This window comes from Empidonax traillii, unplaced genomic scaffold, assembly GCF_003031625.1.
Source record: "Empidonax traillii isolate 1590-97213 ecotype Southwest subspecies unplaced genomic scaffold, ASM303162v1 scaffold831:size274641, whole genome shotgun sequence".
Lineage (NCBI taxonomy): Eukaryota > Metazoa > Chordata > Aves > Passeriformes > Tyrannidae > Empidonax > Empidonax traillii.
The window spans coordinates 217,279-244,436 of record NW_020956024.1 but is presented as its reverse complement, the minus strand read 5'-3'; the positions used below and the strand labels follow the sequence as shown (position 1 = coordinate 244,436).

The 27,158-nt window shown below is 38.8% G+C and overlaps 1 protein-coding gene across 5 annotated transcripts; it reads right to left on the bottom strand.

Annotated features, from left to right (window-relative positions):
• Positions 1-215: 215 nt before the first annotated feature.
• Positions 216-26,896, bottom strand: RCOR3 (REST corepressor 3). 5 transcript variants are annotated; one of them, XM_027901990.1, is made up of 12 exons: positions 26,631-26,892; positions 26,093-26,149; positions 20,192-20,269; positions 18,656-18,708; positions 16,796-16,957; positions 16,325-16,449; positions 14,806-14,884; positions 11,895-12,113; positions 10,167-10,244; positions 9,325-9,382; positions 3,907-4,148; positions 216-3,483 (listed from the first exon to the last, which is right to left on the bottom strand). In XM_027901990.1, exons 1-12 carry the CDS (start codon positions 26,770-26,772, stop codon positions 3,139-3,141), a joined length of 1,638 nt encoding a protein of 545 aa, XP_027757791.1. In that variant the 5' UTR covers positions 26,773-26,892; the 3' UTR covers positions 216-3,138. The 5 variants fall into 5 exon arrangements, with proteins under 5 accessions (XP_027757791.1, XP_027757796.1, XP_027757794.1 ...); XM_027901995.1 differs by lacking the exon at positions 3,907-4,148 and having other exon boundaries at positions 26,631-26,896; XM_027901993.1 differs by lacking the exons at positions 20,192-20,269; positions 26,093-26,149; positions 26,631-26,892 and adding an exon at positions 18,416-18,535 and having other exon boundaries at positions 18,656-18,697.
• Between the last annotated feature and the right edge of the window lie 262 nt (positions 26,897-27,158).

The window sequence follows — 27,158 nt, the reverse complement described above, 5'->3', positions numbered from 1 at the left end:
AAAAGTAACTAATTCCTTTTGCTCACGATCAACAAATTAAACTGCTTTACTATGATGTGCAATGTTTAGTGATTGTTTTATTAAATGCAGAAATATCTGCTCAACTTTGTACCCATTCTGATTTAAAGTGCAACAATTAAATCTGATAGCTCTTGTACATCCATATTTTGCAAGTGTTGTTCCTAGAATACACGTCGTTCAGATTATGCCTTGCATTTGTAAAATGTCATTTTTTAGTACCGTTTTGCTTTATTAACTAAAATAAACTGTACAAAAAGCTGTAGTTACATTAGCTTTGAACAATGTAGAATACACGTTCTCTGCCAAACTTTAGTGTGCAAACATTTTACATTTTTTAAAGTGACAAAATTAGGCCAACCTTGAAGTCAGAGTTCATTACTACATTACAAAACAGGAGACTAGATATGGCAAAAGAAATTTCCCACTGAAATCAACACCATTGTATAATTTTATTTCTAATTCTTAAAAAAATATAAATGAATTTAGAAGAGAATCACAGTATAAGGGCCCTAACATATTAGACCATTACAAGGTACATAAAAATAGAAGACACAGATTTCTTTGAAACTTTAATCCTTTGATTAAGCAGCAAGCATATCACTCTCCAGGCAAACACTGCTTAAAACAAACCCTACCCCCCAAAACAGGACGTGCAAACTGTATGCACATATTCTGCAAAGCACACAATAAAGACATTTTGCTATGTACATACTTATTTAGTACTACAAATGCTAGGAGTTCCCTACTGTGTGCTACAGTGTATGCAAATTAAGAAATACTACCCTACCTATCTCTGACCCTCCCTCCCCCCTTCAAATACAGCACCTTTGCCCAGTTATAGAATATTTAAACAAGATTAAACGGAATTACAATGTACTGAACAGTTTTATAGCAGTTGGTGGTGGCCAACTGTACTGTAACACCCAACATTCTGCATACTGAAGTCTATCGACAAGAGACAAGACAAAAATTAGCAAAGGTACAATACACACACCTGGGAGACTCAATGATAAAAACAAAATAGAAAAGAAAAAAAATCCTGAAGATGAATCTTATCACTCTTAACAATTAAACTGAGATATTTAGGATGTCAAAATGTGCCAGTTTAGTTTTGTATTGGTTTTAAAGAGCAGAGAGGAGCCAGATTTGTGTGTAGGGGACACTTAAGACTTATGACTCCCAGAACACAAATTTCTGTGGCCATGAATTCCTTGATGTTTGTTTTACAATGCTGCTTTTCTTACACAGAAGGTCATCTGATGCACACGAAGTGGCTAAGCATCTACTCTGATGCAAAAGAAAATTTGTAAGAATGACCTTTTGTACAACCTCAGCACACCAGTGAAACCTGTTCAGAAAGAAACATCTCTCAAGTTTGATCTGAAAATATTCTTAAATGAAGAACTAAAACATAAAGGTCAACACTAACTGCAATTCAGACTACAACTATCAAATTTAATACTACATTTTCAAATTAAATAGGATCTGATAGCATAAGAACTTCCCTTTGCACATAAAGACATTACCCAGCTGCTAAACCGATTGTTAGTCCATCCAATTTGTCTGTGAAAAAGCATAGGGAGAGCACATTCTGTTTTGAAGTAAAGTCTCCTTCTAGTCAAGGGCAAATCTAGTTAATAATAAAATGGATTTAAAAGAATTTTCAAACACCATTTCAGCTATAAGCAAAAATAATTTTCTAAATAGTATGACAGTCAACATAAATGTTACTACATAGCCAAGAATGCCTTATTTTTCAATAGCTTAATTCAGATCACACAGTTTCAAACAGTGCTACTCAAGTTCGGAGCCTGGTTTACTTGAAGTGTAGAGGCATCTACTTGAAAAAAAAAAAAAAAATTAAACCCTCCCCCCACCCCAAACACTGCTGGCATCCATCAAGATTTCAGACAAGAATGCAGTAAAATGAGTTTCTATCAAACTCCTAAAATTTGGAAGCACTAATTAACACCCAAATGCAGGTTTTACTGAGCCAATAAATAAAACAAACACCCCACCCCACCTCCATACCCTCAGCTCAGCTTTTTTTGCTGAGAAATCAGGAATCAGAGATAATCACTTAACAGTAAGACTGGGTTGGCAGGAGGTAACTACTGTCATGATATTCTACCAGCACCACCAGTGTCTATACTTCCCTCGTTAATTCTTAGGCAAGACATTAATGATTTAACACACACGAACTGCAGGCAGTCATTCTCAGAGGAATGAAATTTTACTGTACTTACATTAGAAGAATTAGTGGAATAACAAATTAAATTAATGGTTCTTGCTAGAGATTCCTCTCCTGTCATCCCCCTGGGTGGTGTAAGCTGCTGCTTCTCTACCCTGCCGACCCTACAAGAGCAATTGCAGCAGCAAACTGGACTCCTGTTTTCAGTTAAATTCTCTGAGAACATGCATGAGATTTAGTAAGTTTGGTACAACAGCTCATTGAGCCTTCAGAATACTCTGAAAGAGGAGTATTTAAGGAGCCAGTACCTTTTTAAACAAGAAAAAGTGTTCTGGGAAAAACATGAAGAGAAGAAACATCTACATTTTACAAGTGTGTGAAATGCTTCTACCGTTACCTAAACAGGGCCAAAAATTCTGAACCTAAACTGTTATTTTCATTCACTAAAAGGTAAAAAAACCCCAAACAAACAAACAAAAATATTCACACACACAAAAAAACCCAACACTACATTTAAGTCTCCTACAATATTATCTATTCCTAGATTTGCCAGACTACTTTCCTGTAGTTAGATGCTTGACTATAAAGAACCGTAATAAAATAAATAGAGTAAAAATCAGTTAAACAAAATCTTGGTGTGTTGAATATTTATTCATTTAAGAAGTTAGCTTCCTTCAACAGTTATTCGTATAGAGGAGGGCTGCATTGTAGGCATTGTTCTGCTGTACAAGTCTTCGGCATAAAAATATTTTTATACAGGTGGTCATTCACGTTGCTCCTTTTCTAGTTATTAGCTTGCTCCTCTGGGAAACTGGTCTGGTACCTGTGAAGGCTTGCTCTTTTCTCCCCTTCATTATTTGGAAAAAAAAAAGTACACCGATACAATTTTTCAGATGTGGGAGTTAGCATAATTCTGCTTTATTTCTTCAGTGCAGAGTAGACTGAGATTCTGTCTGAATTCCAATCAGCGAGGGTGGCTGCTGGCCACTAACCGTGGTTAACACTGGCCTTGGGTTTAGGCGAGGAGGCATGGAATTAGCTGGGCGGATGAGCGGAGGGGGAGGCTGATTTAGCGTCGGCCGTGGCTGAATAAATCGCGCCTGCTGTTGAAGTGGCGGAGGCTGACGATGGAGAGCAGGAGCAGCAGGAAGTGCTGGACGAAGTAACGGGGGCGGCTGATTTAAAGTTGCCATGGGAGCGGCAGGTGCTGGAGCAGATGCCTGTGCTGGAGGTGAAGGGCCTAAACACTGAGTGGCCGGAGTGCTTTGTGCCTGCACAAAGGACAAAGACAAGACTGCGTGAACAGCCATCCCAGGCAGAACGTGACGTAGTTGGGCTGCCACTGTCCACTACACAGGAAACAGCATTTAAAAAAATAAAACCAAAGAACTGAGAAGTTACTGAAATCACCAACCAAAACATTATAGACAGCAGAACTAAAAATATTTATGAAGCAAGTCTTCTTCTAGAACAAGAACTGTATTTTAACAATAAAACAGTAATGTGATTGTCACTATCAAAGGTGCAGTCCTGCTCCCAGCTGGTTAACGACATTGGCTGAAGTTCTATGCAAGCTCATCATCATTCTTTAGAATGTGGTTTGCCACTCCACACCAGTTAACCTTACATTTTATCACTAAATAAAATGCTGTTCCTCAACCCATGCTTACTTATTTCTGGTACACAAAACACACCTCATCTTCTTCATCAGTGCTCTTTCCTGATGGCACATTAGAAGTATTTTTTGTGTCCTCCCCTAAAGCAGAAGCATCACCATTAGAAGCCAGGGTTCCTTGTTCCGCTTCCCATTCCTGCAATACCTCCTCTAAGTTAAACCGACGCCTGTAGTTTACAAAGAAGTTCTTCACTTGGCCAACAGTCTTGTTGCCAATTACATCTGCAATAGCTTGAAAATCTTTACCATATTTTCGGACACCTGGAAGGCAAAGTAAATAACATAGCTGTGAAGAATCAGTCAGACACAGCTACGTGTGATGTATTTATAGAGAGAACCTATGGGACCTGCAAACCAAGGACTCACTAATTAGGAGGAATTGTCAATCTGAAGAAGGGCCTCAATTTCCATTTAAAACAAAGTAATTTTTAATTGCACAGCTATCAACATACAAATCAAGAACTTCGTTAAAAGGTCATTACCCATTCTTCTTAAAAGATCCTGGCTTACTCACCAAGCCTCTCAACCTAAAACCACAGAGATCTGGCCTTGGACAAATATATTAAGTCCTTCAGTGTGCTCACAATAAGGGCAGAAGCCCATGTCAAGCTTATAATGAGAGGAAGGGGGACCAAGCACGTGTGTATAGTTGTAAACACGGTATAACCCTAGAAGTATCAAGTGACAAACACTGATACCTTCTACAGGTTCCCTACATGCGAGCTGCACACAGATGTTTCTTTTCCCACAACCAGAGCAGAAGGAGTGGCACAGGGCAGCAGCTACTGGACCAAGCACAGGGCAGAAGAGGGGGGCACAGTTATGTCACAATACACTGCTCATTCCTACACTTGTGAGGCTACGCAGAGCAACTGGCAAGCATTCACCTGATAAAGTCATCTTGAAGCTTTCATTCACTGTTTGAAATGGGTAGAAAAATGTGTGGGTTTGGGGCAACTACCTTAGAGAATGTAAATATATTGGTGTCTGTTTATAAGATGGCCTAGCACAAGCCTCCAAGACCAAATGCCCCAGGGGGCAGCAGCATGAGAGGAGATCTTTCTGTCGTTCTTTTCATTCATTTTTGTATTGACAGCAGGAGTCACTTTTGTTTACAAGCACTTCACAAGAAAATCCCACCATGTACTTTAAAAAGAGTTCTAAACTTATATTTGCAAGCCTTGAGTATAATGTTCCATAACTTTAAACCCCAAAATGGAATTATAATACAAAGTATACTGATTTTGTTATATTTAGAGTATAGGTCTAATTCCTCCTCTCCTGCTTAAGAGAAAAAAAATCCACAAACTCTTCCAAATCTTAGAACATAGCTTTTGGCTACACAAAGTATATTTTTAATTACAAATGTCCAAAAGTTTGGAGACAAAAAGAAATAAAACAGTTTTATTACAGAGTGAGTAAACAGAAGACTCATTTTTTTGCTCTCAGCTACACATGAGTAAATTACAATTTGACTTTTCCTGTGAAGCTTCTGCTAACTAAACTCATTCATTCAAATATATTACAGTGCTTAGAGGACAGGCACTCTGTCTCATTACAGGAAAAGAAATTTATGCCTGATTTCATGCCTCACTTCAGAAAGTGAAGCAAAGGATTCAGAAAGTGAGAGTTGTTTCAAATCTGAAAGCTATGTTCCTTTTCAACTTAATGGTGAAGAGTGTGACCTTCAGCTTGTTCTGCTTTTTTCTACTGTCCTCATTATTAGGTATTTCTGATGTGCTAATGCACACTCACTGTAATTTAAAAGAGAAGTTCAGCTCCAGGATAGTAACAATTTCTGTAGCTGAAGCTGATGTTTCAACTGTCAAGAGCCCAGCTACATTATTTAAGATATTTTCTGGGGCATATAAAAGAATACAACCATCTTGATTGCAAGAACCTTGTAAAGATGTCAGAACCACGGGGGAAGGCATGTATCTAGGCAAAGCAAAGACAGATTTTGGCTCTGTGCTTTATCAGCTGTACTCCCTAAAAGCTGTGTGCACCCAGGCAACACTCCCGCCACTGTTTTAATATTCTTTGACTGACCTACCATGACTACCCTTACTAATTTATAATGAACATTTAATGCTCACTGCAACATATCTAACATCCTGTACAGTTAATCAAGTGAACAAAGTGCCCAGTAGAATAAAGCACATTTCTGTTTGAAACCTAGTTCAGACTTTGAGTGATTTCAGCCTTTTCTGTTATTATGCTGTCCATACTTCTTCCCTTCCTTAATCTGCAAAACAACGGAGCCTAACTAACAAAACAACTAACTTCAAGCAAAGTTGTCAAAAATAAGGTCTTTAAGCCTATTTCTGAGCAAACAGCTTGAAAACAAGGTATCTTGCCTTCACCGAGGAAAAATCTATAGGAAATAAAATTTCCTTAGCTTAGCAAAAGGCAGCACTACTCATTTTGGATTGTTTTCAGTGTTCTTTACTACTGCTCTAGCATTACCACTGACTGCCACACAATGATGTAGTAAAATCCTTTCATGCTGCATCAGAAATAGAGGAAATTCACTGCATGTTTGTGAAAGTTTTATGTATAAGGTGCTGGCATATCTGTAAGAGTTGATGCCAACTCATCATCCTTGTAAAAATGGTGAGCATTACTTATGCATCCTTATGCAAATTCAGGTACACCACTCAAATTATTTCTCCAGCATTTAATCCATTATTCAATAAAAATAATTTTATTAGGTTGCTGAAAATGAAGCATCAAAAGGACGAATGCAGTCACTTCAAACGTATGAATGTTTTTCTCCTGGCTCATTTGAAAGTAGTTCTGATCATGGGAATCCTTCAAGCTCTTCAAAACTTCACCCAGCTGTAAAGGTAGACTGGAACATGTGAATGCTCTTGATTGATTACAGTGTTTCATCTTCAATGTCTAACTCAGTGAAACTCACAAATCTAAGTTTGATGCTGTCTAAACTGCTTAATGCTGTACAGCACAGCAAACACCAAGAGGCACACAGAATATTACTCTGGGTCCAAAGCAATACATTGCAGCACCACAATGAGGCAGAAGTAGTTAATGGCAACCTCTGGGTCACGAGAGTTGCAGTTTTACTGTGATGGGAATTAGAGTGCTCCCAGAAACTCTCTTACACAGAGTTAGATCCCAGTTGTCCCAACTGTTTTCCACTGCAATGCCATGATAGCCATGTACTGCTTTTCAATTCAAATGTTATTGTCTTGACCAAGACTTAAAACATTTTTGTAGTTATGTTTTCGCATGGCCAAGATCTTAGTTTGAAAATATGATCATGCCTGTACGTTTCTATACATGAAGTTTGTAAATGAAGAACACTGTCTGATGAACTAGTGTTCATTCAATTACATTCAATAACTATTCAGACAAAGCTGAACTGTTATCTGATGTATCTGCTGTCTAATCTATCAGCTCAGCAATCTTAAGTCTGAGTCCACAACCCCACTGCAGGCACCCAAGCTGCTTTTAAGATGACACACAGCTGTATTTGAAGATGGTTTTTTCATTACTCCCTCTTCAGTTACTGGCATGTCTTAAGATTAGCCCACAGATAAAAGTTTTTTAACTCTCTAGGAAAAACAGTATCAAAATTATATTACTACAGCTTATTTTTATGACTTCCATTGTTGAACTTAATGCTCAAATTCAAGTGAACAAATCACAGAAGTGCCACCTACCTGCATAAGGCTTATGATCTTTGTAAAATTATTAAAAACATATGTCAAAATGTATCAATACATTTGATGAAATAAATCTATTTTAAATGTACAGACTAAGTGTCCCCATGCTCAAGTTAACTTCCAAGTTCAAGCCTAACACACATTATGGTAGCTTTTGGTACAGCAACCATGACTACCTTCTTCTATAAACAAGCAATTATTATGAAGAAAGAGATCAGGGTCCTTTAGCCTGAGGGACAGAGGTTAATACCTACAGCACACTTATTCCAGGAGGAAGAGACTACTAGAGGGCAGTAGGTAAGGGAGGGATAATAACAATACTTTGTTTCTGACCATAAGGTTCTGTCCCATCTCCATTTTAGACAGTGACAAAGAAAGGGGACTATTAGGGAAACAATACATATAAGAAACACATGTAAATTCAATGAAAACAGATTTTTTCCACAGGGCCTGATTTCTCACCCTACCCTTAAGTACTGCAGCTGACTAGCTTTATAAAACACAAAACATCCCCTAGGGAAGAAATCAGAAGACTAGAACTCTCCAAGAAGTCACCACCAACCCTTGCTCTCTTTCACCCATCCTCCAGTTTGATCATTTGTCAATGCCATAGCTTAACAAACACTGAATGTATTCTTACAACTTTCCAAACTGATGCCTAGTGAGAACTCTGGTAAGTAAACTATGAAAAGCCAAGATGGCTTGAAACCTTTCATGCTAAGGCAGGTACAATGACCCTGTTTTTCCCCCACTTCTTCAGCAAACATTCTACTTACTAGATTATCATAGACAGGCATCTCCTTCAGTTGTATTTGGGAACAAAATTATGATCGATTTAGCAATATTGAGAGGATGAACTTGGGACAGAGAATGGTTTGGAGGTGCAAATCCAAGTCTGAGGCATGTAAGTTGAAAGGCATGACTTCAGATACACTATGCTCTTCCACATTTCCATTCATACTTCAAAATAAACCTAACTTTAGGTTCAGTTATCTGACTAATAACTACCGGGTATGGCACACCTGACCCCTTTTCACTGATACTCTGATCCACTGAACATTTTACACTAAAATTCAGTTTTTTGTTTTAGAGGTAGAGAATACAGAGAAACAAAGCAGATATATCATCTTTATAAAAGATGATTCATAGAAGAGAGTCAATATATATTGTCTTCAAGACAGAATCTCCAGGTATTTTCCTTACATGTTCTTTGATTGGGCAGCAAGACAAGAGTCATTTTTACTTCATATAAATGAAATAAATGCAAGTTAGCTGTATGAATAGCCTACTAGAAAATGTTTCTTCTTTTTTTTTTTTTTTTTCCCCAGTAAGACTTAGTCAAGTATCCAAGAGAGAGAAACTGTAAAGCAGATTTATTTCTGCTTTTTCCCACTTTAGGAATATGGAAATGTCTTAAATGTTTGCTTCAAATTTTATTACTTCAGCATTACTGCTATCTTCCACTTTAGAGAAAGTCATGTAAGGTGATTTAGAAGATGACTTTTTAGAAGGGACCTTGTCAAAGTTGTTAAACCGTGCTTAGTTTTTCTCTTTGGGATTTAATATGGGTTAACAGAAAGACTTGTGTCATGTTGCTTGAATGAATGCCCTAAATATTCTCCCTAATTTTACTACTTTCCCAGTGACCAGATGACATTTAGCTTTTCATTAGAGGGAAATACAAACATAAGCCTGAGTACCTCTGCAAATCCTTTGCATCAGATTTCAACTTGCTGCTACTATTAACATACCTTGTACTGCAAGAAGCTGCTCTTCTGTTGTCCAACGGGCATTGATTTTCTGATTAGACTATTAAAATTAGAAAAATGGCACAGAGATCATTAAATTGTTTCAACAGTTGCAAAATACCTGAGCAATATATTTTACTTGCACTACGTTTTGCAAAACAGATAAAAGTCTCTTGCTTATAAGCTACAAATTTATAGTTTAAGATTGTTTTCATGAAGAGGTACTAGTATTTATGAATTTGAGCTTAAAACTATACCAGTAATTTTTCCTCTGTTTTATTGGAGTTCTTAGTATCAGCAATACCCTAACTTTTGCACAAGCTAATGATCTTAATGCAGACAGAATTTGAATTTATAGTTACATTTATCTAAACTATTAGGACTTGGTGACTAGAATGTTTTGCATTTATGTTCCATATACAAGCCTTTAAAACCAGCCAGGAGAGAACTTCAGTAGTAATAAATCATTCACTTCAGATGCCCAAATGTATATATAGTCATGTTTTCCCACAAAACATAGAATTTATTGCTGGCAATCTACACTACCTATTTTTAATCCAACTTCCCCTCCTCCCCCCATGTATCAGGACTTGATTCCAGCTCCCTCTTATTATGAACAGACACGACACTTCAGTTTTTTCTGCTTCATTATTCAGTCAGTTCCCATAAAACAGCCTACAACTAATTTCTTGTAAAGGAGCCAGACTCACCCCTACATGTAATTCAATGGATCCTGTTTAAGCTGCTGCTAAAATACAAACACTGCACTGCAGCAAAACACATTTCTGTAGCTTCCCATTAATGTAAGTGCAAGGCCACAAGTTTTAATATTTATTCTGATTTACCTCAGGAGGTTTGAATTCTTCAATCCCGCCTTCCATTTTCTGTTTAAGTGCACTGTTTACTTGCTTAGCATTTTGAACCTTGGTCAAAAACAACAAAGTTAATCAGCTCCACAAAGAAAGTTGGTCACTTTACACATATATCTTCACTAGGATTGCCACAAGTGTACCTCCTAAGTTAGAAAGAGAAATATTATGGTTTAAGGCTTCACTACTTTTAACTGTTAAAAAAAAAAAAAAAAGCCACAGCATAATTTACTATGGAGAAAAAATATTTAAGCCAGTCTTTCAAAAGAACAGTTTGTCTGCAAGAATATTAAAAGTTGGACATAATGAGCAAGTTTCGATAATGATGCATATGTTCCTGAAGAATCCAGAATACTCTAGACACAAAACTTAATTCTTAAAAATGAGATGGACCGCACACATTAACTTATTAATTTCTTCCTTCTCCAAAAAAAAAAAAAAAAATCATGAGATGTTTCCAGTTAACTCCTTCTGACATTTAACTCCTTAGACCATTCTGATTTTCTTTAAAGGTGACTCTTGACATTATTTTAAATATTTCTTAGTCTATAAGAAGGACAGAGCTTCCAAATTGTGTATATATATATCTATGAACCACTTAAATCTGACAGTGATGCACACAAGGTAACATAGGTAAGAAAATAGTTTTGCATACTATGGTGCACAGCTATTACAAGTGTTCTTAAGTATGGACACAAAAGTAGACAACTCAGTGGGAGACTCCAAAGGCTGCATCTCTGAGATCACTGCAAGAAAAAAAAAAGAGAAACACAACCTCAAGGCTGTAACTCACCTACACTTAGGCTAAAGAGTGAAACCCACCTATGCTATTTAGCCCCAGAGTCCTGCTGTGACAGAAAGAAGCATATTTCTCCTGTAAAAGAATATAAGGGAGCAAAACCCCCATGAAACCCTTTATTCACTCCATGATTTTGCAACATGGCAGCTCTATAGGGAGGCAAAAATTCCAGGAGATAAGCCTTCACTTTGTAGCCCCATCGCTCCTAGAAAACAAGCATGCACACACTGCTGTACCCTTAGAAGCTGAATAGATTTTATGGTTCAACTTAAGGTGCCAAAATTTAACTTCTTCATGCAAAGGACGCAGGCAATTGTCCTCTTAAAGGTGAAGACTACAAAGCTTTTCTAAATTTAGTAAGTAGAAAACTTATCAATTCAAACAGAAAAATAACTAGGCCCATGATTTCTATATACCTCCCATACTTTCATGGTATGTGGGGAAGGGCATCCAGAAAAACAGCTACAATTTAAAGCATAACAAACGTTACTTCCTCTGTGTCACTGGCCTTATTCTCAGTTGTCACACAAATACTTTTAACAAAGCTAAAAAACCCCAGAAAACCAAAAAACCACAAAAAATTCAAATAAAACGTGACTTTAGATTTTTTCCTGTCCCCAAATCTGTAGCACTATTTTTATGCCACACTTCTACCCACCCTTTTTTTCTTAATCAAAAAAAGAAGTCATCTTGCTTCATTTTATCCAAAAGAGCAGATGAATGTAAAAAACAAAACCGAAGAATAGCTAGTGTCCAGCCTTTCTGGTGATAACTGTGGAATAAAATGAGGAAGACTCACATTAAAGAAGCTTCAGAATCTTCACAGATAATCTTCAAAACCATTACAATCAGAACAATCTGAGATGAAAAAAAAAAACAAAACCAAGACCAATAACCCATGGTACCTGTCGCTTTAACGAGATTAGTTCCATATCCAGCTGTCTAAGAATTGTGTTGGCTGCATTGGGACTACAGGAAACAGCTATCACATCTTCCTGGGTCAGGTACATGCCTTTTGGTGGACGGCATTTGGAACGCTGAGAATGGTGGCGATGCTGCAAGCTCTGATACTCTCTTCTACCCAGACCTATTTTGCTGGTCTGAACAGGCTGCTCATTATTGCCCTTTAATTTACAAGAAATAAATCATTAAAGAATAACAGTATCTTGTATGCAACTTTATAAAGTACCATGTAGCATTGTAATGTCAACTTTATGACAAAGAAAGTCTAAGCTAACATCCTCCTCTGCATGTAGTATCCAAATAAGCCTTGCAGATGAGTTGATTGAGCATATCAGTCATCTGCTGGATCAGTCTGAATTAGTCTAAGCAAGGTCAGTTTTCAAAACTTTTTTAACATGACTGCAAATACAATAAATGTTACAGAAATCCCAGTCTGAATACTCTGAAAGAGGGCATAAATTGTGAATCTCTTATGTGCAGATAAGGTAAACAATATCTCATGTTTAAAACAAGTAATCAGTGACTTTACACATTTATTTCTGGCCAGATAGGAAGAGTTCAGGTAAACATTAAGTGGGAAGAATTATAAAGTCAACCAGAACAGGCAAGATGTGTAAAATAACACCTCAACCTGCTGTAAGCACTCTACAAAAAGAGATTACGCTATTTGCTTTGGGAAGAGGGTGAGATGATTTGAGATTTGGAAGAGAGGATGGACGTACTTTTGCAGTTACTATAAAAATCCATGTAATTTAGAAAACTTAAGCGTTTGTTGTCTGCCTTTTTGAAGATGAAAGTGGTGGCAAAGAAGAGATAAAGTCTCTGTAACTATTGTTTTGAAATGTTTGGACACCTAAACATTTCAGCTTTATCTTCAATTGAGCATTGATACGCAAGAGCTAGTCTGCATGTATGTGACTCCCTTAGAGCAAATGATCAGGTTTTCCATAGACCAGGAGCAGAGACAAAAGTTACTTTCTCTGCAAGGATTTTCCAATTCAAAGCACTGCTTAGTACCAGAACAGAGATGGGATTCAGGCTTTTTGCTACTTCAAGCAGCTCCCTACTGCTCCTCCCTGCTGGCATCCATGCAGATTAAGAGGAGGTGGTCATCTGATCACAGCAAACAGAAAACAAAACGCAGCAGCCATTATTATGTTCTGTAGCATTAGTACAGATCAGCAAATGATATTTTGTTCTACTACACTTGACCTTCTGCCATGTTCTCTTCCCAGCTAATGTAACATCTTAATCCAGTCCACAGACTTCACAGAGGCCATCTTAAAAGCACTTAAGATATGTGCTCTTTCTTGGAAAATTGATATAGAGCCTTATATCTTTGACATCTAAAAGTCCCAAGGTTAAGTTTACTTCTGCCCCGTTTATACCATTTGTTTTTCTGGTTCTGCATTGCTCTTTCAGTATGAAATTGCAGTTCTCTGTCTGTTCAGTCTGGATTTTAAAGTGAAAACATTCTCCCGAGCTTTTGACTTGCCAAGCTAGAGAGTTTAGCTTATTTTAGTTTTCTCTGGTAACAAAGTTTCCATTGCTCTTGTATGCTCAGGCAGCCTACTCAGTTTATATTTTGCTTAGGAAGCGAAAGTACTCAAGTCTTACAGAAATACCAGATCACAAAGTTATCTTATGTAAATGCAAAACAGCTCATCAGAAACTACAAATCTATTTGTCCTGTTCCTAGAAGTTTATCAACACAGTATCATTCTGGACTGCGTGTAGTGATTCAAATAACAGGGAAGTAAATTGAGCAAAACAGCCCTTATTTAGACATGGCTGAGGCAGCAACTCCAATCATTAGATTGCAAAGACATTGTTACAATAGCAGAATGAAATGTAAAAAGGTTCATTATTAGACCTTGTGACATTTCAAGTTCTAAAAAAACATACCCCCACGTATTAAAAAAATAATCTCGAACTCTTTTACAGAAAGGGGTAATTGTAATTGTCCTTTTTTTTTTTTTTCCCTGAGGCAGCTAGATAAAGCGAGACATTGAAGGTCACTGCAAAGCTCAGAACAGAATCTAAAACTATCAGTCTCCAACTGAATATCATTTTTGTTAGAACTGCAATGTTTTATTAATGATCCCAGATACCACTTTCTGGGAGCGTTGAAGTTTTGCACTACTTCTCCTCTCATTCTCAAGAAGCACGGACTGTCACATTTAGGAAAATCTGTGTTTTAAATTGATAAGGGAAACAACCAAATGGTTACACACTTTAATACGTTCTTCTAGTCTTGTTCACAAATATGTTTTTCAAAAAGAACCCAAAAAAACCCCCCAAATCTGAACATACCCCAAACATGACATTTATCTGTACAGCCAGCAGTAAGTGCTCATTAAGACGACAAAAATATCTTTCTCTACATTTATGAGTACAAAGCATCTCAGTAAAGCCACATATTAAGCTGAAATGCATCGCCTCACTGTGGCTTTGAACAAACAACAAGAGTTGTTCTTAGAAAAGTGTAATTTAATTTTAAAATTCAAAGAAAACATTTTCATTCAAATAATTCACCACCAGGAAAATTGTAAACATACTAACAAGACTTATGCAGGGCAAATACTGTTTTACCAGGTTGCCAGAGCACACACCTCTTTCAAAACATGAAGATCGCTCATGACACAGTGGTGGTAACAAGGGACGCATTTACATCCACAAAACAAAAATATATGATAAAAATCTTGTTTCAATAAGAAGTTGACAAGATCCTGATCACTTAAAGACCCTGAAATTTCAGCAGGCTGCAAGCCAAATCTCTGTACTACAACTCATTCTTCTCAACAACACATTCACAGAAATCAAGCCAACATTCACCATTAAGCAATCTGTTACCTCCTTTTTGGCTTCTTTTTTGGGATCATAATCACTATCATTTCCATCCATGGGATGAGCTTCTTCTACATCATCGTCACTAAGGACAGATTATTAAAAAAAAAAAAAAGGTAATTTTATCTACTTTTAAAACCCAAATATATATATCTGTACCAGGGTAAGACAGAATTATCTACTCTAAGCACATGACATCTCAAAATTACTTGCAGTTTTCAGAAGACAGCTGTTACAAGCATATTTTCTTCATTAAATTCCAGGAATTATTATGATAAATAAACAATCCTAAACTACAGTTTCAAAGTTACTTTAAGCAGTGCTGGTATCGCTGCCATAAATTTTCATGTCAGTTTTCTTTAATAATTTGACCACTTCTGCCAGTGTGAACACTTATGTGGTCAGCTATAACAAGGCTAGAAATAACCTTTCATTTGCCTTATTAGTTTTAATTGATCGATTTTCAAACCACTGCACCAGGTGAATAAACCCTTGTTTAAGCCTGTGGGAAGCAAAAGGGCACAATATATGATGGCAAAGTGTGGGACTGCTTTTTCAAAACTGCTTGCTCAAAGTCTAGCAGTCTGGGGGAGGGAAATGAAATCTGCTGAACTCAAGGAGAAAATGTTGAAAAGAAAACAGTCAACTTAGTCGAGTCCAATGCAGTCATTCTGACCATATAATTTAAAAATAAATTAATGCAAAAACAATAAAAATTTCTAGTTATTACCAAAACCCTCCAAAATGCTGTAGTAGAAGCAAACTGATTTTAGCCTGTAATTTTTCAAAAATAGGGTTATTAAACAAAAACATGAATTTTAGATTTCAGGAGTTATTTTCAATAGCATATTATTAGAAAGACCCTTTTGCTCCAGTTATGCAGTTTTGCATAGATATAAAACTATACTTTCCAATATAAAACACAGATTGTTACTTATATATTCAACACATTATATCACCTTTTCAAAAGTGCAAGTTAATGCTCAAGAATAGTAACCACTTGAATTTCATAGTAACTAGGAGAAATGTTAGGAAATTCTCCTAAAAGGAGATTTTATATAAAAAAGTTTAATAGAAGTTGTTATAAAACAACTCTTGGACATTCTAATCACTACATCTCTTTACAGTGGTTGATCTTTCAGTTTTAATTCCATCTTAGTTAAAAAAAATCCAAACAAAAAAAAAATCCCCAAAAAACCCACTCTCCTCCCTATACAGTAATATAATGCTTAGTTTGAGAAGTCTAACCTTATTTCTAAATCACATTCCCAAACTTCAGGGTTTTTTAAATCCTTGTTTTTATACTTCTCCATTAAAACACTCCAATCTGTTATTTCAACTCACACAGATTGATAGTTCTTAAAGCACAGGCACCAAACCCCTTGGTAAAATCAGAGACATCACAACAGATGCTCAGACCTAAAAAACATGGTTCACACTGAAATATAATGGCTAGAAATTACTTCCCATCTCTACTTTGGAAGACTTTAGTCTCTAGTTAGCTATTTAAGAACCTAAAACTCACCTGTCACCTTGATTATTTCTATTAGCTAGTTTTCGAGCCTGCCGATCCATCAGACTTGTCCTAGAGCGAGTTTTTTTCCAAGAATAGTAATATTTTACAAGGCTTGCAATGGTCTTGTCTGGAAGCTAAAAGAATTCATTAACATATTAACACTTTTAAAAATTAAAATTCCACCCAAATTTATAATTCTGCTCTGTTTACAGCCACCTTTAACCAAATATTTTAAGTGCATCGATAAGATGGAAAGCAGGGAAGTATTTCACATACATTTTTAAAAAGGGGGGAAGGTTTTTTCCATTAGTGTGCAAAAGTTGTACGTCCAAGAGACACGACAAAGTTAAGTTAAATCACTTATTCAAAGTTCTTTCTAAAGCTTTTACACAGAAATCAACATGAAGTTTCAGCCCAAGAGGGGCATTCGTTCTAGTGCATCTGAGCTATTTAGTGCTTCTGATTGAAATATTACTTTACCATTTGCTGGATCCTGTGAAAGCTCTTTCCATGGAAGCTAAATGCTTGTTCAAATAGGACTTTATCTTCAACTGTCCATTCATCAGGGAAAGGAGTGAAGTTAGGGAGATCAGCAAGGGACTTCTCAATATTGTGTTTATGCCAGAACAACATGCCGAGAGCCTTTGAAAAGAAATAGTCCCTCTTTGGATTAAGTCAACTTTCTAAAATCTTGAGACAAGTTAAATAAAACCAGGCAATTTATTTACTTAAAATAAAATTTGACTATCAGAACCCCTTCTCAAAATATATTTACAATTTTACTGGTTATTTACTGTAGGTTACAAAATTCTCTTTAGTGACAGTGGGCACCTCTGTACTTTATTAATGGTATGAAAGCCAGACAATTTAGGGTTGGCATGGCAGCAGTAATTCTAGAGTAGCATAAACTAGGCCGAGAGGCTCAAATCTGACCTGTTTTCTTACTTGACAAGCATCTATCACCTACACAGTTCCTTACAGGCCTTTATTACCAGCCCACTCAAAAAAGAAAATAAAAATACTTTTCAGCAGCCAGAGGATCATCCAAAATGCAAGTCTGAAAGTTCAAAGTGAGAGTGCTCTTTCTACAACTCTCCAATCCACAAATAACAGCATGGCCACTTCCATGTCATGTGCACCTAATAAGGAATGGAAATTTAAATATACTTTCTTACGTAATTTCATTTCTTGATATTCTTAAAGAATTTTATGCTCATTAGCCTTTCTGACAGAGAACCATTGACAGATTTGATGCCAAGTATGGCATGGGAATTGGGAAATGTAATCCACTGTTTCAATCATCCAGGGCAGACATGATCACCATTTGTCTCTCTAACCCCTGATTTCACATCTTCCAATAGCCTGGACACAGCAAACCTCTTTTCTTATTAAAATGTCAAGTGACAAACACCTCTTGTAAAGATATTTTCTATTCCACTGTGAACAGTCCATAAATATTTTGTACCAAAAGTTATTTTGAAAATTCATCTCTTTTAGACTCGGGATCCATCAGTTTTCTCTCTTGCCTAACAAAAGTCAAGCCATAAATGAACATCACCAGACCGCAGGTATTCTGAACATTGTAACACTGGCAGCCTCTTTTTCAGACAGCAGTTGATGAGCAAGTCTTTGCTATTATGAGCTTCTATCCTCCAAAACTTGATCGTACAATCTGGTTCCCCTTGTGTGCCAAATAATTTTTCACAATAGGTAACCTCACTTTTACATAAATTCGTTAACTGATAAAGAAAATTGCAATAAAACTAAGAGCAGACCAGCAAAGTTTTATCCTTATTTTAAGGAATGGTGACCGCAGGTTGCTAAATGAGAAGCGAATTTATTACCTTCAAACATAGAGTTTGACTCTGTTTTTCTGTCTCTGAAAAAAACACTCAAAATTGGTTTGTTTTTTTTTTTTTTTAAATACACAAGAAAACTTTTCAGTACCATCCCTATCACAATTAATGGTTCTAAATTATACCATATTTGTTATCTAACATTAAACATGAAATTTGTAAGCTGCTTCCCTAAGAAATTCTTTAGCTAAATATACACACACAATTGCATGACATGCCCAGTGTATCAAGAAACATACCAAACCTTTCAAAAGTGCACATTACAAGCTGAGCATGTCATGAAAACAAAGAGCTCAATCTTTTGCAGAGAATCCAGACCACAACTGTATGCAGATCCATCTAACTGCAGTGTTTGCTGCCGTGCCTGAAGAGAAACAGTGTTAATTAATAGTAACCAATGGGAAAAAAAAATAAAAAGAGTTGTGTTACAGTTTTTTGTTTAAAAAAATCCTTTAAATGAGTACTCTCATTCCATAGCACTTACCTGTTCCACGTTGTATCCATGTTTTTCCTTTGCTATTGCTATGTATTCATCCACTGTAACAAAGCAATGTCAGAATTATTCTTCAGTACTTTTAGCTCTGCTGTATGACACAGAATCTAACATGGGAAAACAGTCTCCCCATGCTTTAACAACTGCATAGGCTCAGATCCCCCAAAATATGAACTATAATCATATCTTTATTAATAATAAATAAACACACTAAATTTAATCCAACATTTTACAAACTTTTACCTTTACTAAATCTGCTGTCTTTCACATTTTTACTACAACATAACCACAGTGGCTCTATTTATTTATTTAAAGCAGAAACTGACTGGTTATTGAAAGGCTATGCCTTTCTGGAACCCACTCCTGGTTTAGTTTTAAATTGAACTACTTCTGCTGTTTGTATCCCCAAGCACGTTAAAAATTAAAGAGGTCCCATATCAATGATTATGTGCATCCTCAATATCAACATAGTTTTCAATGACCAACATTGATTTTAACTATGACATTAAGTCATTTTCCAATAGAAGATATAAAAATTTTAATAATTAGGTCTTCAAATTCACCAATAACATTTATTAAATCATATTTAGCCATAACAGAGTCAACTTGGAGTTGAACACTTCTCGTCATTTTGCAATTAAGTCCTACTTTTTTTCAAAGAAACAAAAACTCTTCCCATTTACCTTCTACAGTTCACAATTAAGTGGCAACTACGTAGTTGAAAGGAAGCATGATGGAGAAAAGGAAATAATTATATTCTCCTTATTCAAATGAACAAGAGATGTCCTTGCCACGAAGTGTGGCAGCAAAGAGTTAATTGTAATTCAAAGAAACAAAGCATTTAATAATCATAGTTTTAGAGTATTTTATTTCTAACTGTTCTGGAGTAGTTGAAGGTATGTTCTCTCATATGTAGAAGGATACAAACCTCTAACTATTGGTATCAGGCAGAAACTATCCTGAGGACCGGACTCTGATGGCTCCATGCTCAAAGTTTACTTCTCTATACTACATTTGGGAAATTCTAGCATAGGAGACAGGTTTAAACTAGATTTAACAGATAATTTATCACATTTAGTCAGACGACTCCTGTATTTCAGGTCCCTTTTAAAGGGAGAAAATGTTCAATTTTTCTTTATATGGCAGCAATAATAATTTCCCCTTAAACTTGGCCTCAGAGTATCTTTTCTGAATATATCCACTGCAACTCCTTCTCCTAGAAATTTAGAGCAGCAAGTTCTTGTGTTCAGACATTTTTTTATTAATAACTAAAGGGTTCACAGACACTGAAGGTGATAATACAACATAAGCAGCGTGATTTGAAACAGACTTAACTAAAAAAAGAGAAGGTGATCTTTCTTTTCCTTGGAGCTTTCTAAATAAAAAAAAAAAAAAAAAAAGAGAGAAGCTTTGTGTTTAATTTACTATTTGCAATTTCAGTGTGCATAAAATGAAGAGCAAACAAGCACACCAGAAACAACTTAGTTACAGTTAAGCACCCAAAACCCTAAGCAGGTAAGGACTTACACTTGGCATCTGGAATATTATGATACGGAGACCATACAAGCATCCCTCCATTATCTTTATCAGTATATTTTGTGGCACCTGTAAGAAAACAAGTAAGTCTCAGTATTTTTAATTATGATTTAGAAAACAACTGTGTGACAGTAAGCAAAATTCAACCGTATTAAGAAGTCCAGCCCAGCTACTAAGGGGAGGAGAAAACCAAATCATTAGTTCCACATTATCTTAAGACATCAAATGGTTGAATTTGAACATTATTCTTATGAGATTCAAGCATAACTAAATATTGGGCAGGATCCTGGTTACCCGTTAAACCACTCAAGTGCATTGCTAAAGTTGGAAAGAATCTTATCTAGTTCCAGTCCCTTCATCATGAGCAGGAAGACCTCACCCCATCCAACCTGGCCTTGATCACTTCCACACATGGGGCACTCTGTGGGTGGTTACCCTCTGGGCAACCTGTTCCAGTGCACCACCACCTCATAGGGAAGAATTTCTTCCTTATATCTAACCTGAATCTATACCCTCTAAAGGTGGCAAGGATACAAAACTTAGAGGTCTTGTCCTCCATCAGTTTTGATTGTCTATTAGTACTTTAAAGCTTATCACTATCATAGGAGTATTAGTGTAGTACTGTGTTAAGTTAGGTTTCCTTAAAACAAATCAAAAAATTGAAGTAGAATACAGTCATCATCCCTGGTCCCTCTTTCAGCAAGGAACTATACTAATAGCTACACCAGAAACAATTCTGTTCATCTCTCGCTCTTGTTCTGATTCTCCTAACCATACAATTTTGATATTCATAGCCAACTGAATTGCACAGCTTTAGAAAGCAGTTAGGTGTAAAAGTAATTTTGGGTTTAGTTTGTTTGTGGTTCACCTCCACTTCAACGTAGCAAGGGAGGCAGTACAAGTTACCTAACCTATGAGGACAGAGCAGTACTGCTGAAAATACTGAAGCATTAAATTTCAGATTATTTGATTTTTGAAAACATGCTGTAAAAGTAAAGAAAATTCCCCAATACTGGAAAAACATTAATTGCTACTTTCCATTCCTATTTCACAAATGTAGGCTACTACATAAAACATCTCAGTCTATTTGTTTTCAAGAGTTTATCCTGCTAAGAAATTGCTCAACAATTGGAGCATTTATACTTATGTTAGTACAAATTCCTTGAGCAATCACCCTCAGTGGAACTTTCTGTGCATTCTTCTTGGAGAAAGTTTTTTTCAGTGAAACAAGTAACTTTTCACTCCATTTTAAGCTTATGTGCTTGATATTTAGGCTCTACATCTCATTGAAGCAAACAAAAAACTAAAATCAATGCTCTGGAAAAGAGAACAGTGTAGTGCTTTCCCTTTACATAGTATGCTTTGTTGCCCTTCCCTCTTTAGTTTGGCAGTGTTCTGTATCTGCTATCATCTTTGCAATCTTTAGATGCATTTCGATTGTGACCTTAAAAGCAGTTACTTATAAAAACTAAAAGAACTCATGTGTCTTCCAAAATGAGATGCGCAAGACATATAACCTAAATGCAGCATAAACTTTGTAACAGGTCAAAAAGGTACATACATTCATAAAGCATCAGTTTCGAGGTATAAGCTCTAAACTCTGAAAGGGTTTTGTATATAAAAACAAACTCCTTAGTATAACATTCCACTTTAGAACAAAAAAGCATGCCATTTTTAGTCATTAGAAATGTAATACTTCATGAAGAGTAATGCAAATGTGTTACAGGAACAACATTTCTCTTACAGGCTCTTTATCACAAGTAAATGGCCACTACCCTGCACTCCACTCTTGAAATGAGGAAAAAGCAGGACCACTAAAGAACTTACTAGAATTTCTCATTATGAGCAAGAAATGTCTAAACTTAAGATAATTTCAGAAAAATTGATATTGTGGATATTATCAGGTGTTGAATATTCAAGTACTGAAGTGAAAAAAAAAAGTTTCAGAGTAATTGTGCCTGCAGGAGATCATGTATGCAGTGACACTTCCCTATTGAGGTGCCACCTTCATGTGATGAACACGCAGCCTCCACCAGAACACTCCTTTGCAAAGCAGTGCTGTTACCCCAGCAGCAAATGGACAACTGCTTCCATTCAGGTGGCACCTTCACACTGCCAAAAGGAAAGCAAGGATGACAAACAAATAATGGTATGGGTACAGGTAGCTCGAAGGAAGGCATCCTGCCCTAAACACAGGATGTCCTTAGCTACAGTACAGGGATCTCTCCCTCTGCATATGCAGGATCATAACTTACCTTTATGAGAACTGCTTCTTGCCCTTTGTGCCCTAAGCAGTGCTTCTCTCACCCCCCCAAAAAAAGTTGTGTTGTACTTCAAGAGCAACATGATCTCTGCAAGATCCATTCTTATTAGGGACAGTGGCTGGAACTACCAGGGAACATGTGAACCAGAGTGTGTTAGAAGAGTAGAGCTGTAAGCCTGTAAGGAAGAGAAAGGCCAAGAGCTGCATCTGAAGCATAACACGTCTCCCTCTGACCAAACTACTCATTCAAGACCCTTAGGAAGAGGCTTCTGAACTCCAGCTGCCGTGCTCCTCTAACAATACCAGTTAGGAAATGGAGCTGGCTGAAGAGGACCAACAGGCACTCTCCACCGATTCCAGAATAGGGAAATTACAGCAGCAAACTGACACTCCGTAAACTTCAGCTTTACATTAGAAGGTGGGTACACATGGATGGTGCAGCTCTGGGCATGACTCCAAGGACCGAGAATAAAATGATAATCCAGAAGAATACAAGACGTAGTAAGGGCTCCATGGGGCAGCATGGAAATTTAAAAGTATACTGGTTTCCAGCATACGATGTACCATTCTCTGCTTAAGACTAAGCTTTGAACTAAGCTAGGAACAAAACCATGGAAACTAACTGGAAGAAAACCTGAATGTCTAAAACTAAGGACTGGAAACCTTAATAAGTAACTAAATGAACAAATAAATAAATAAAAAAAAAATCCAACAAAACAGGGAATATGAGGACAGACAGCATGGAAGAAATGGAAAACATTATACACTTCACCACACCATACAATTTCAATTTAGGAAAGCTTGCTTTCATATTCGAAGACTAAAGGGAGAAAAGTTATAAGGACATATAAAGAAATGGATTCCATAAGTGACATTAAATGGTATAAAATATTCTTCTTGACAGCCCCAATCTCATTCCTGAGAAGAGGGTAAATGGGAAACAAGTATTTCAGTATTAAGTAAGTAAAATTCATACTGAAACCTTTGGGAAGTCCAAATCCAAGTGGAATAACACTTCTCTAGTAGTTATCTTATATGTGGATGACACAGCAGGATGGTACATTCTCCACTATGCTTTCCAAGAGAATGTAAGCAGCCCACAACATAAGGATACTAATTTTGTAACATTCTGCTGTATCTATAGGTGGGTCAGAAAGTAGAAGCAGAAGCATTTTCACTAAAAATATAAAGTATTATAGGAAAACCAGGAGAAGACAAATCTGGAGGGCAGGAGATGGTGTATGGTGTATTAACTCACTAAATTAGATAAAATGAAACCCCTAAATTTCCTTATTAAAATTGTTCTTGCAGTGACAAAACTGCAGTAATACCTTGTGACAATTAAAAATGCTATTTCCCTTAAGCCCTGTCTGAAGGCTTGCTTGTAAAAAGTGTATGGTGTGGGAAGCGGTAAGAAAGAATGGTTTAAACTAACTTCTCCTAATTGCTGCTTCCAACCACAATCCACTTCTTCCAAGAAACACTGAGAAACAGTTGATCCACTTTTTCTTAAAAAAGTATTTTTTACACAAACTCTGTTAAAAAAAAAAAGTTCACTACCTTCTTAATTTGATTATGAATATTTTGTTCCTCAGTGTATTGCTGCAGAGCATTGCTTATGGGTATTTTTCAACACAGGCAAAGTGAGACCAAAGGATTGGTATTTATTCTACTCATTTCAGTCATCTCTGTTTATCAGAGGGCTGACTGTGTCTTAGAGTTATGCCTAGTTCCCATCCACCATTGATTACCTTCTCCCACTTATTTGTTTTAAGGGGCTTCAAAAAACAGCACTCGGAGTATCACAAATAAACACACACTCTAAAGTACCAGCTAAAACCTCAAAAAAGGGTATTAAAATAATTTCAAGAAGAAACATAGTTAATCAGAGATAGTGTCTGTGCAACCTAGAAGTAAAATGGTGCATGTTACCTCACTTGCTACAAAAAAGTAACCTAAATGTAGCTCTAAGAGCATAGATTTGCCTGGCATTACTTCTAAGAAACAATACCTGACGACTCATTGGAAGAATAAACTCAACCAAAAAGATCAGATGAAAGTATGAGATATTGCTGACATCATCTCAGACAACCAATCTGTTAAGTTGGTAAGTATGTGCTGTACTCCTAACTTTGGACTTGTTTATTTCATATTTTGCAAGACTTAGATGTTCCAAAAAAAGTCACTACCTTCTTGCCCTAGTAATCCAAGTAGACACACTAAGAAAGACAATACTATACATTATGCCTCTAACTCAGGACTTCTTAAATAAACATCTCCATCATTAAAGAAATTGATAAAGTGAATATATATTAGTCCCAGTTATTAGGGAAGGGGCATTAGTTGAATTCCATCCCCCAGAAACGCTTAGAAGCTCTAAAAGATCCAGTTATAAGAGAGCATAAAATTAGTTCTGCAGTTACAATGATGCCAGTTAATGATCCTATTGCATATACAGTTTACAAAATTGAAACCACAAAACCTCAGTTGTCTTACAAGGGCTGAAGAGTTCCTTTAATCAAAAGAAAAACAAACACTACGCGCTTTTCTAATTTAAGTGGCCTGTAGGAAAAACAAGCCCTGGCTGCAGGTTAGAAACAATCATTTTTATCTGTGTTTATTTTTATGTAGGCAATGTAAAAATGAAGGGTGTAAGCAGTTAGCCTTATTAACAAAGAGACCTAGACTACGTGCTCCTTCCTAAGGGAAAGGCATTCCCTTTTGCCAAGATCATGCATCCATTTAATCCCACCCTTCCCCTTTCTTTCTCCCGGCCTTTTCTTTGGCCTGCGGGGCTTGCGCCCATCAAGAGGGGCTCTCTCCAGCTTTAGGAGGCTCTATGTGAGCAATCCTCTTCCGGTGAGAAATCATCTGACACCGATGGAGCCCGTTTGGAGAACAGGAAAGTAGATAGGCTTCATCTGACCACTACAGCAAAACTGATAAACGCTCCTCTGATCTCCCTGCTCAGTGTAGTAAGGCAAGACAGCATTCTAGCGATTGACTTGCTAAAGCCGAGTACCAGGCTATGCGAGCGTACCCAGTATTCCTCGGGGCGGGGCTGGGGGGACGAGGAAGGCGGAGGAGAGCAGCTCAGCCTGCCACGGCGGGGCTAGCGAGGCTACTACAGCACACAAAACCAGGAGCAGGAGTTTCCCACCAAGCGCATCTTCCACCCAGCGCCTCCAGCACGCAGCCAAGGTCTGCTCCGCTTCCGGCAGGGCGCATCACTTCCCACCCTTGCCCGAGAACATCCATCACCCCTCGCCAAATATTTTAAAAATCACCTGGTTAATGTATTATGTGCGTTATGGTTTAAGGAAAGGGGAAAAAAAAAAATTCCAACCTTTTTCTGCTTCACTGCCTCCCGCCGGATGCACATAATGAGGCCGATAACGAAGTGAGAATCCCACCCCGCGATGCCCCCGCGCCCCCGGGCGCACGGAGCGCAGATGCTGCCCCGGCGAAGCCTCCCGCCGCCGGCACCGGATCGCCGACACAAAGGCTCAAAAGCAACCTCAATACAACCCCGCGGCCGCCGCCGCCGGGGAGCGCCGAGCCGAGCCCCGGCACCGAGCCCACCCCTCCCGCCTCGGGAGATGTCAGGTTACAGCCGAAAAGCCATTTACCGGGCTCGAAGTCAGGAATGCGCGCCTGGTATTCCGCTCCGACCCTCATTCCTACATCTGCAAGGCAAAGGGGGGAGAGAAATTACGGGCTGGAGTGTCCCCGGGCGCCGTCCCAGCTCCCGCCGTGCGGCGGGCGGGCGGGCTGGCGGAGCCCCCGCCGCGGCCGTGCGGAATAAGCCACCTCCCCCCCCGCCGCCCCCCCGCCCGCCGCCGCCGCCGCGGATTAAGCCCCGACGACCGCCGAGGAGGGGGCAGGAGGAGGCGGAAGGGGGAGTTTATTCCAGCGGAACAATGGGGACGGCGGCGGCTCCCGGGAGACACTCCCTCCCCATCGCTGAGTACTGCGGGGGCAGCCGCGGGGCCGCGCTGCGCACTCCCGCCTCCCGCCCCGCACACGCGCGGCCGCGGCTCGGCCGCAGCACGGACGGAGCGGCGGAGCCCCGGCACCGGGAAGGGGGAGGCGGCTCGGCTCGCCGCCCCTCCCGCCGCCTCCGCCACCCCCCCTCCCGCCGCTGGCGGGGCGGCCCCAGGCTCGCACCGTGCTCGTCGCCACTGTCGCCGCCGCCGCTCTCCGGCTCCGAGTAGTGCCCGTTGGAGGGGCTGCTGCTCTTGGCGCCGTTGGGGGCTGCCCGGCTCTTACCCCCCAAGAGCTCTGCTCCCTTCTCCATCGTGCCCAGCATGCCAGGGCTGGGAGCAAGGGAGAGCGGCGGCAGCGTTGCCTGCCGAGGGGGGGGAAGTTAATACGGAGCCGCCATGTTGCCCCCTCCCCGCCCCCCCCTCGGGCACCTCCTCCCCCCTCCCGTCGCGCCCCCCCTCCCCCGGCGCCGGGAATCCCTCCGCGCCTGCCCGGCCGGATCTCGCCGAAGGGGCGGGGATGTCGGTGGAACACCGGCGGCGCGGACGAAGGAGGAAGGAAGGATTCCTCCCGCTCCCAGACCGCGGCCGCGCCTCGGCGCTGCGGGGCTCTCCCTACGAGCGGAGCCGGAGGAGAGAGGGGACTATTTCCCGCCGGCGGCGCAGGGATCCTGGCGGGGCGGAGTGCTGCGGCCGCCGGTGGTGCCGGGGC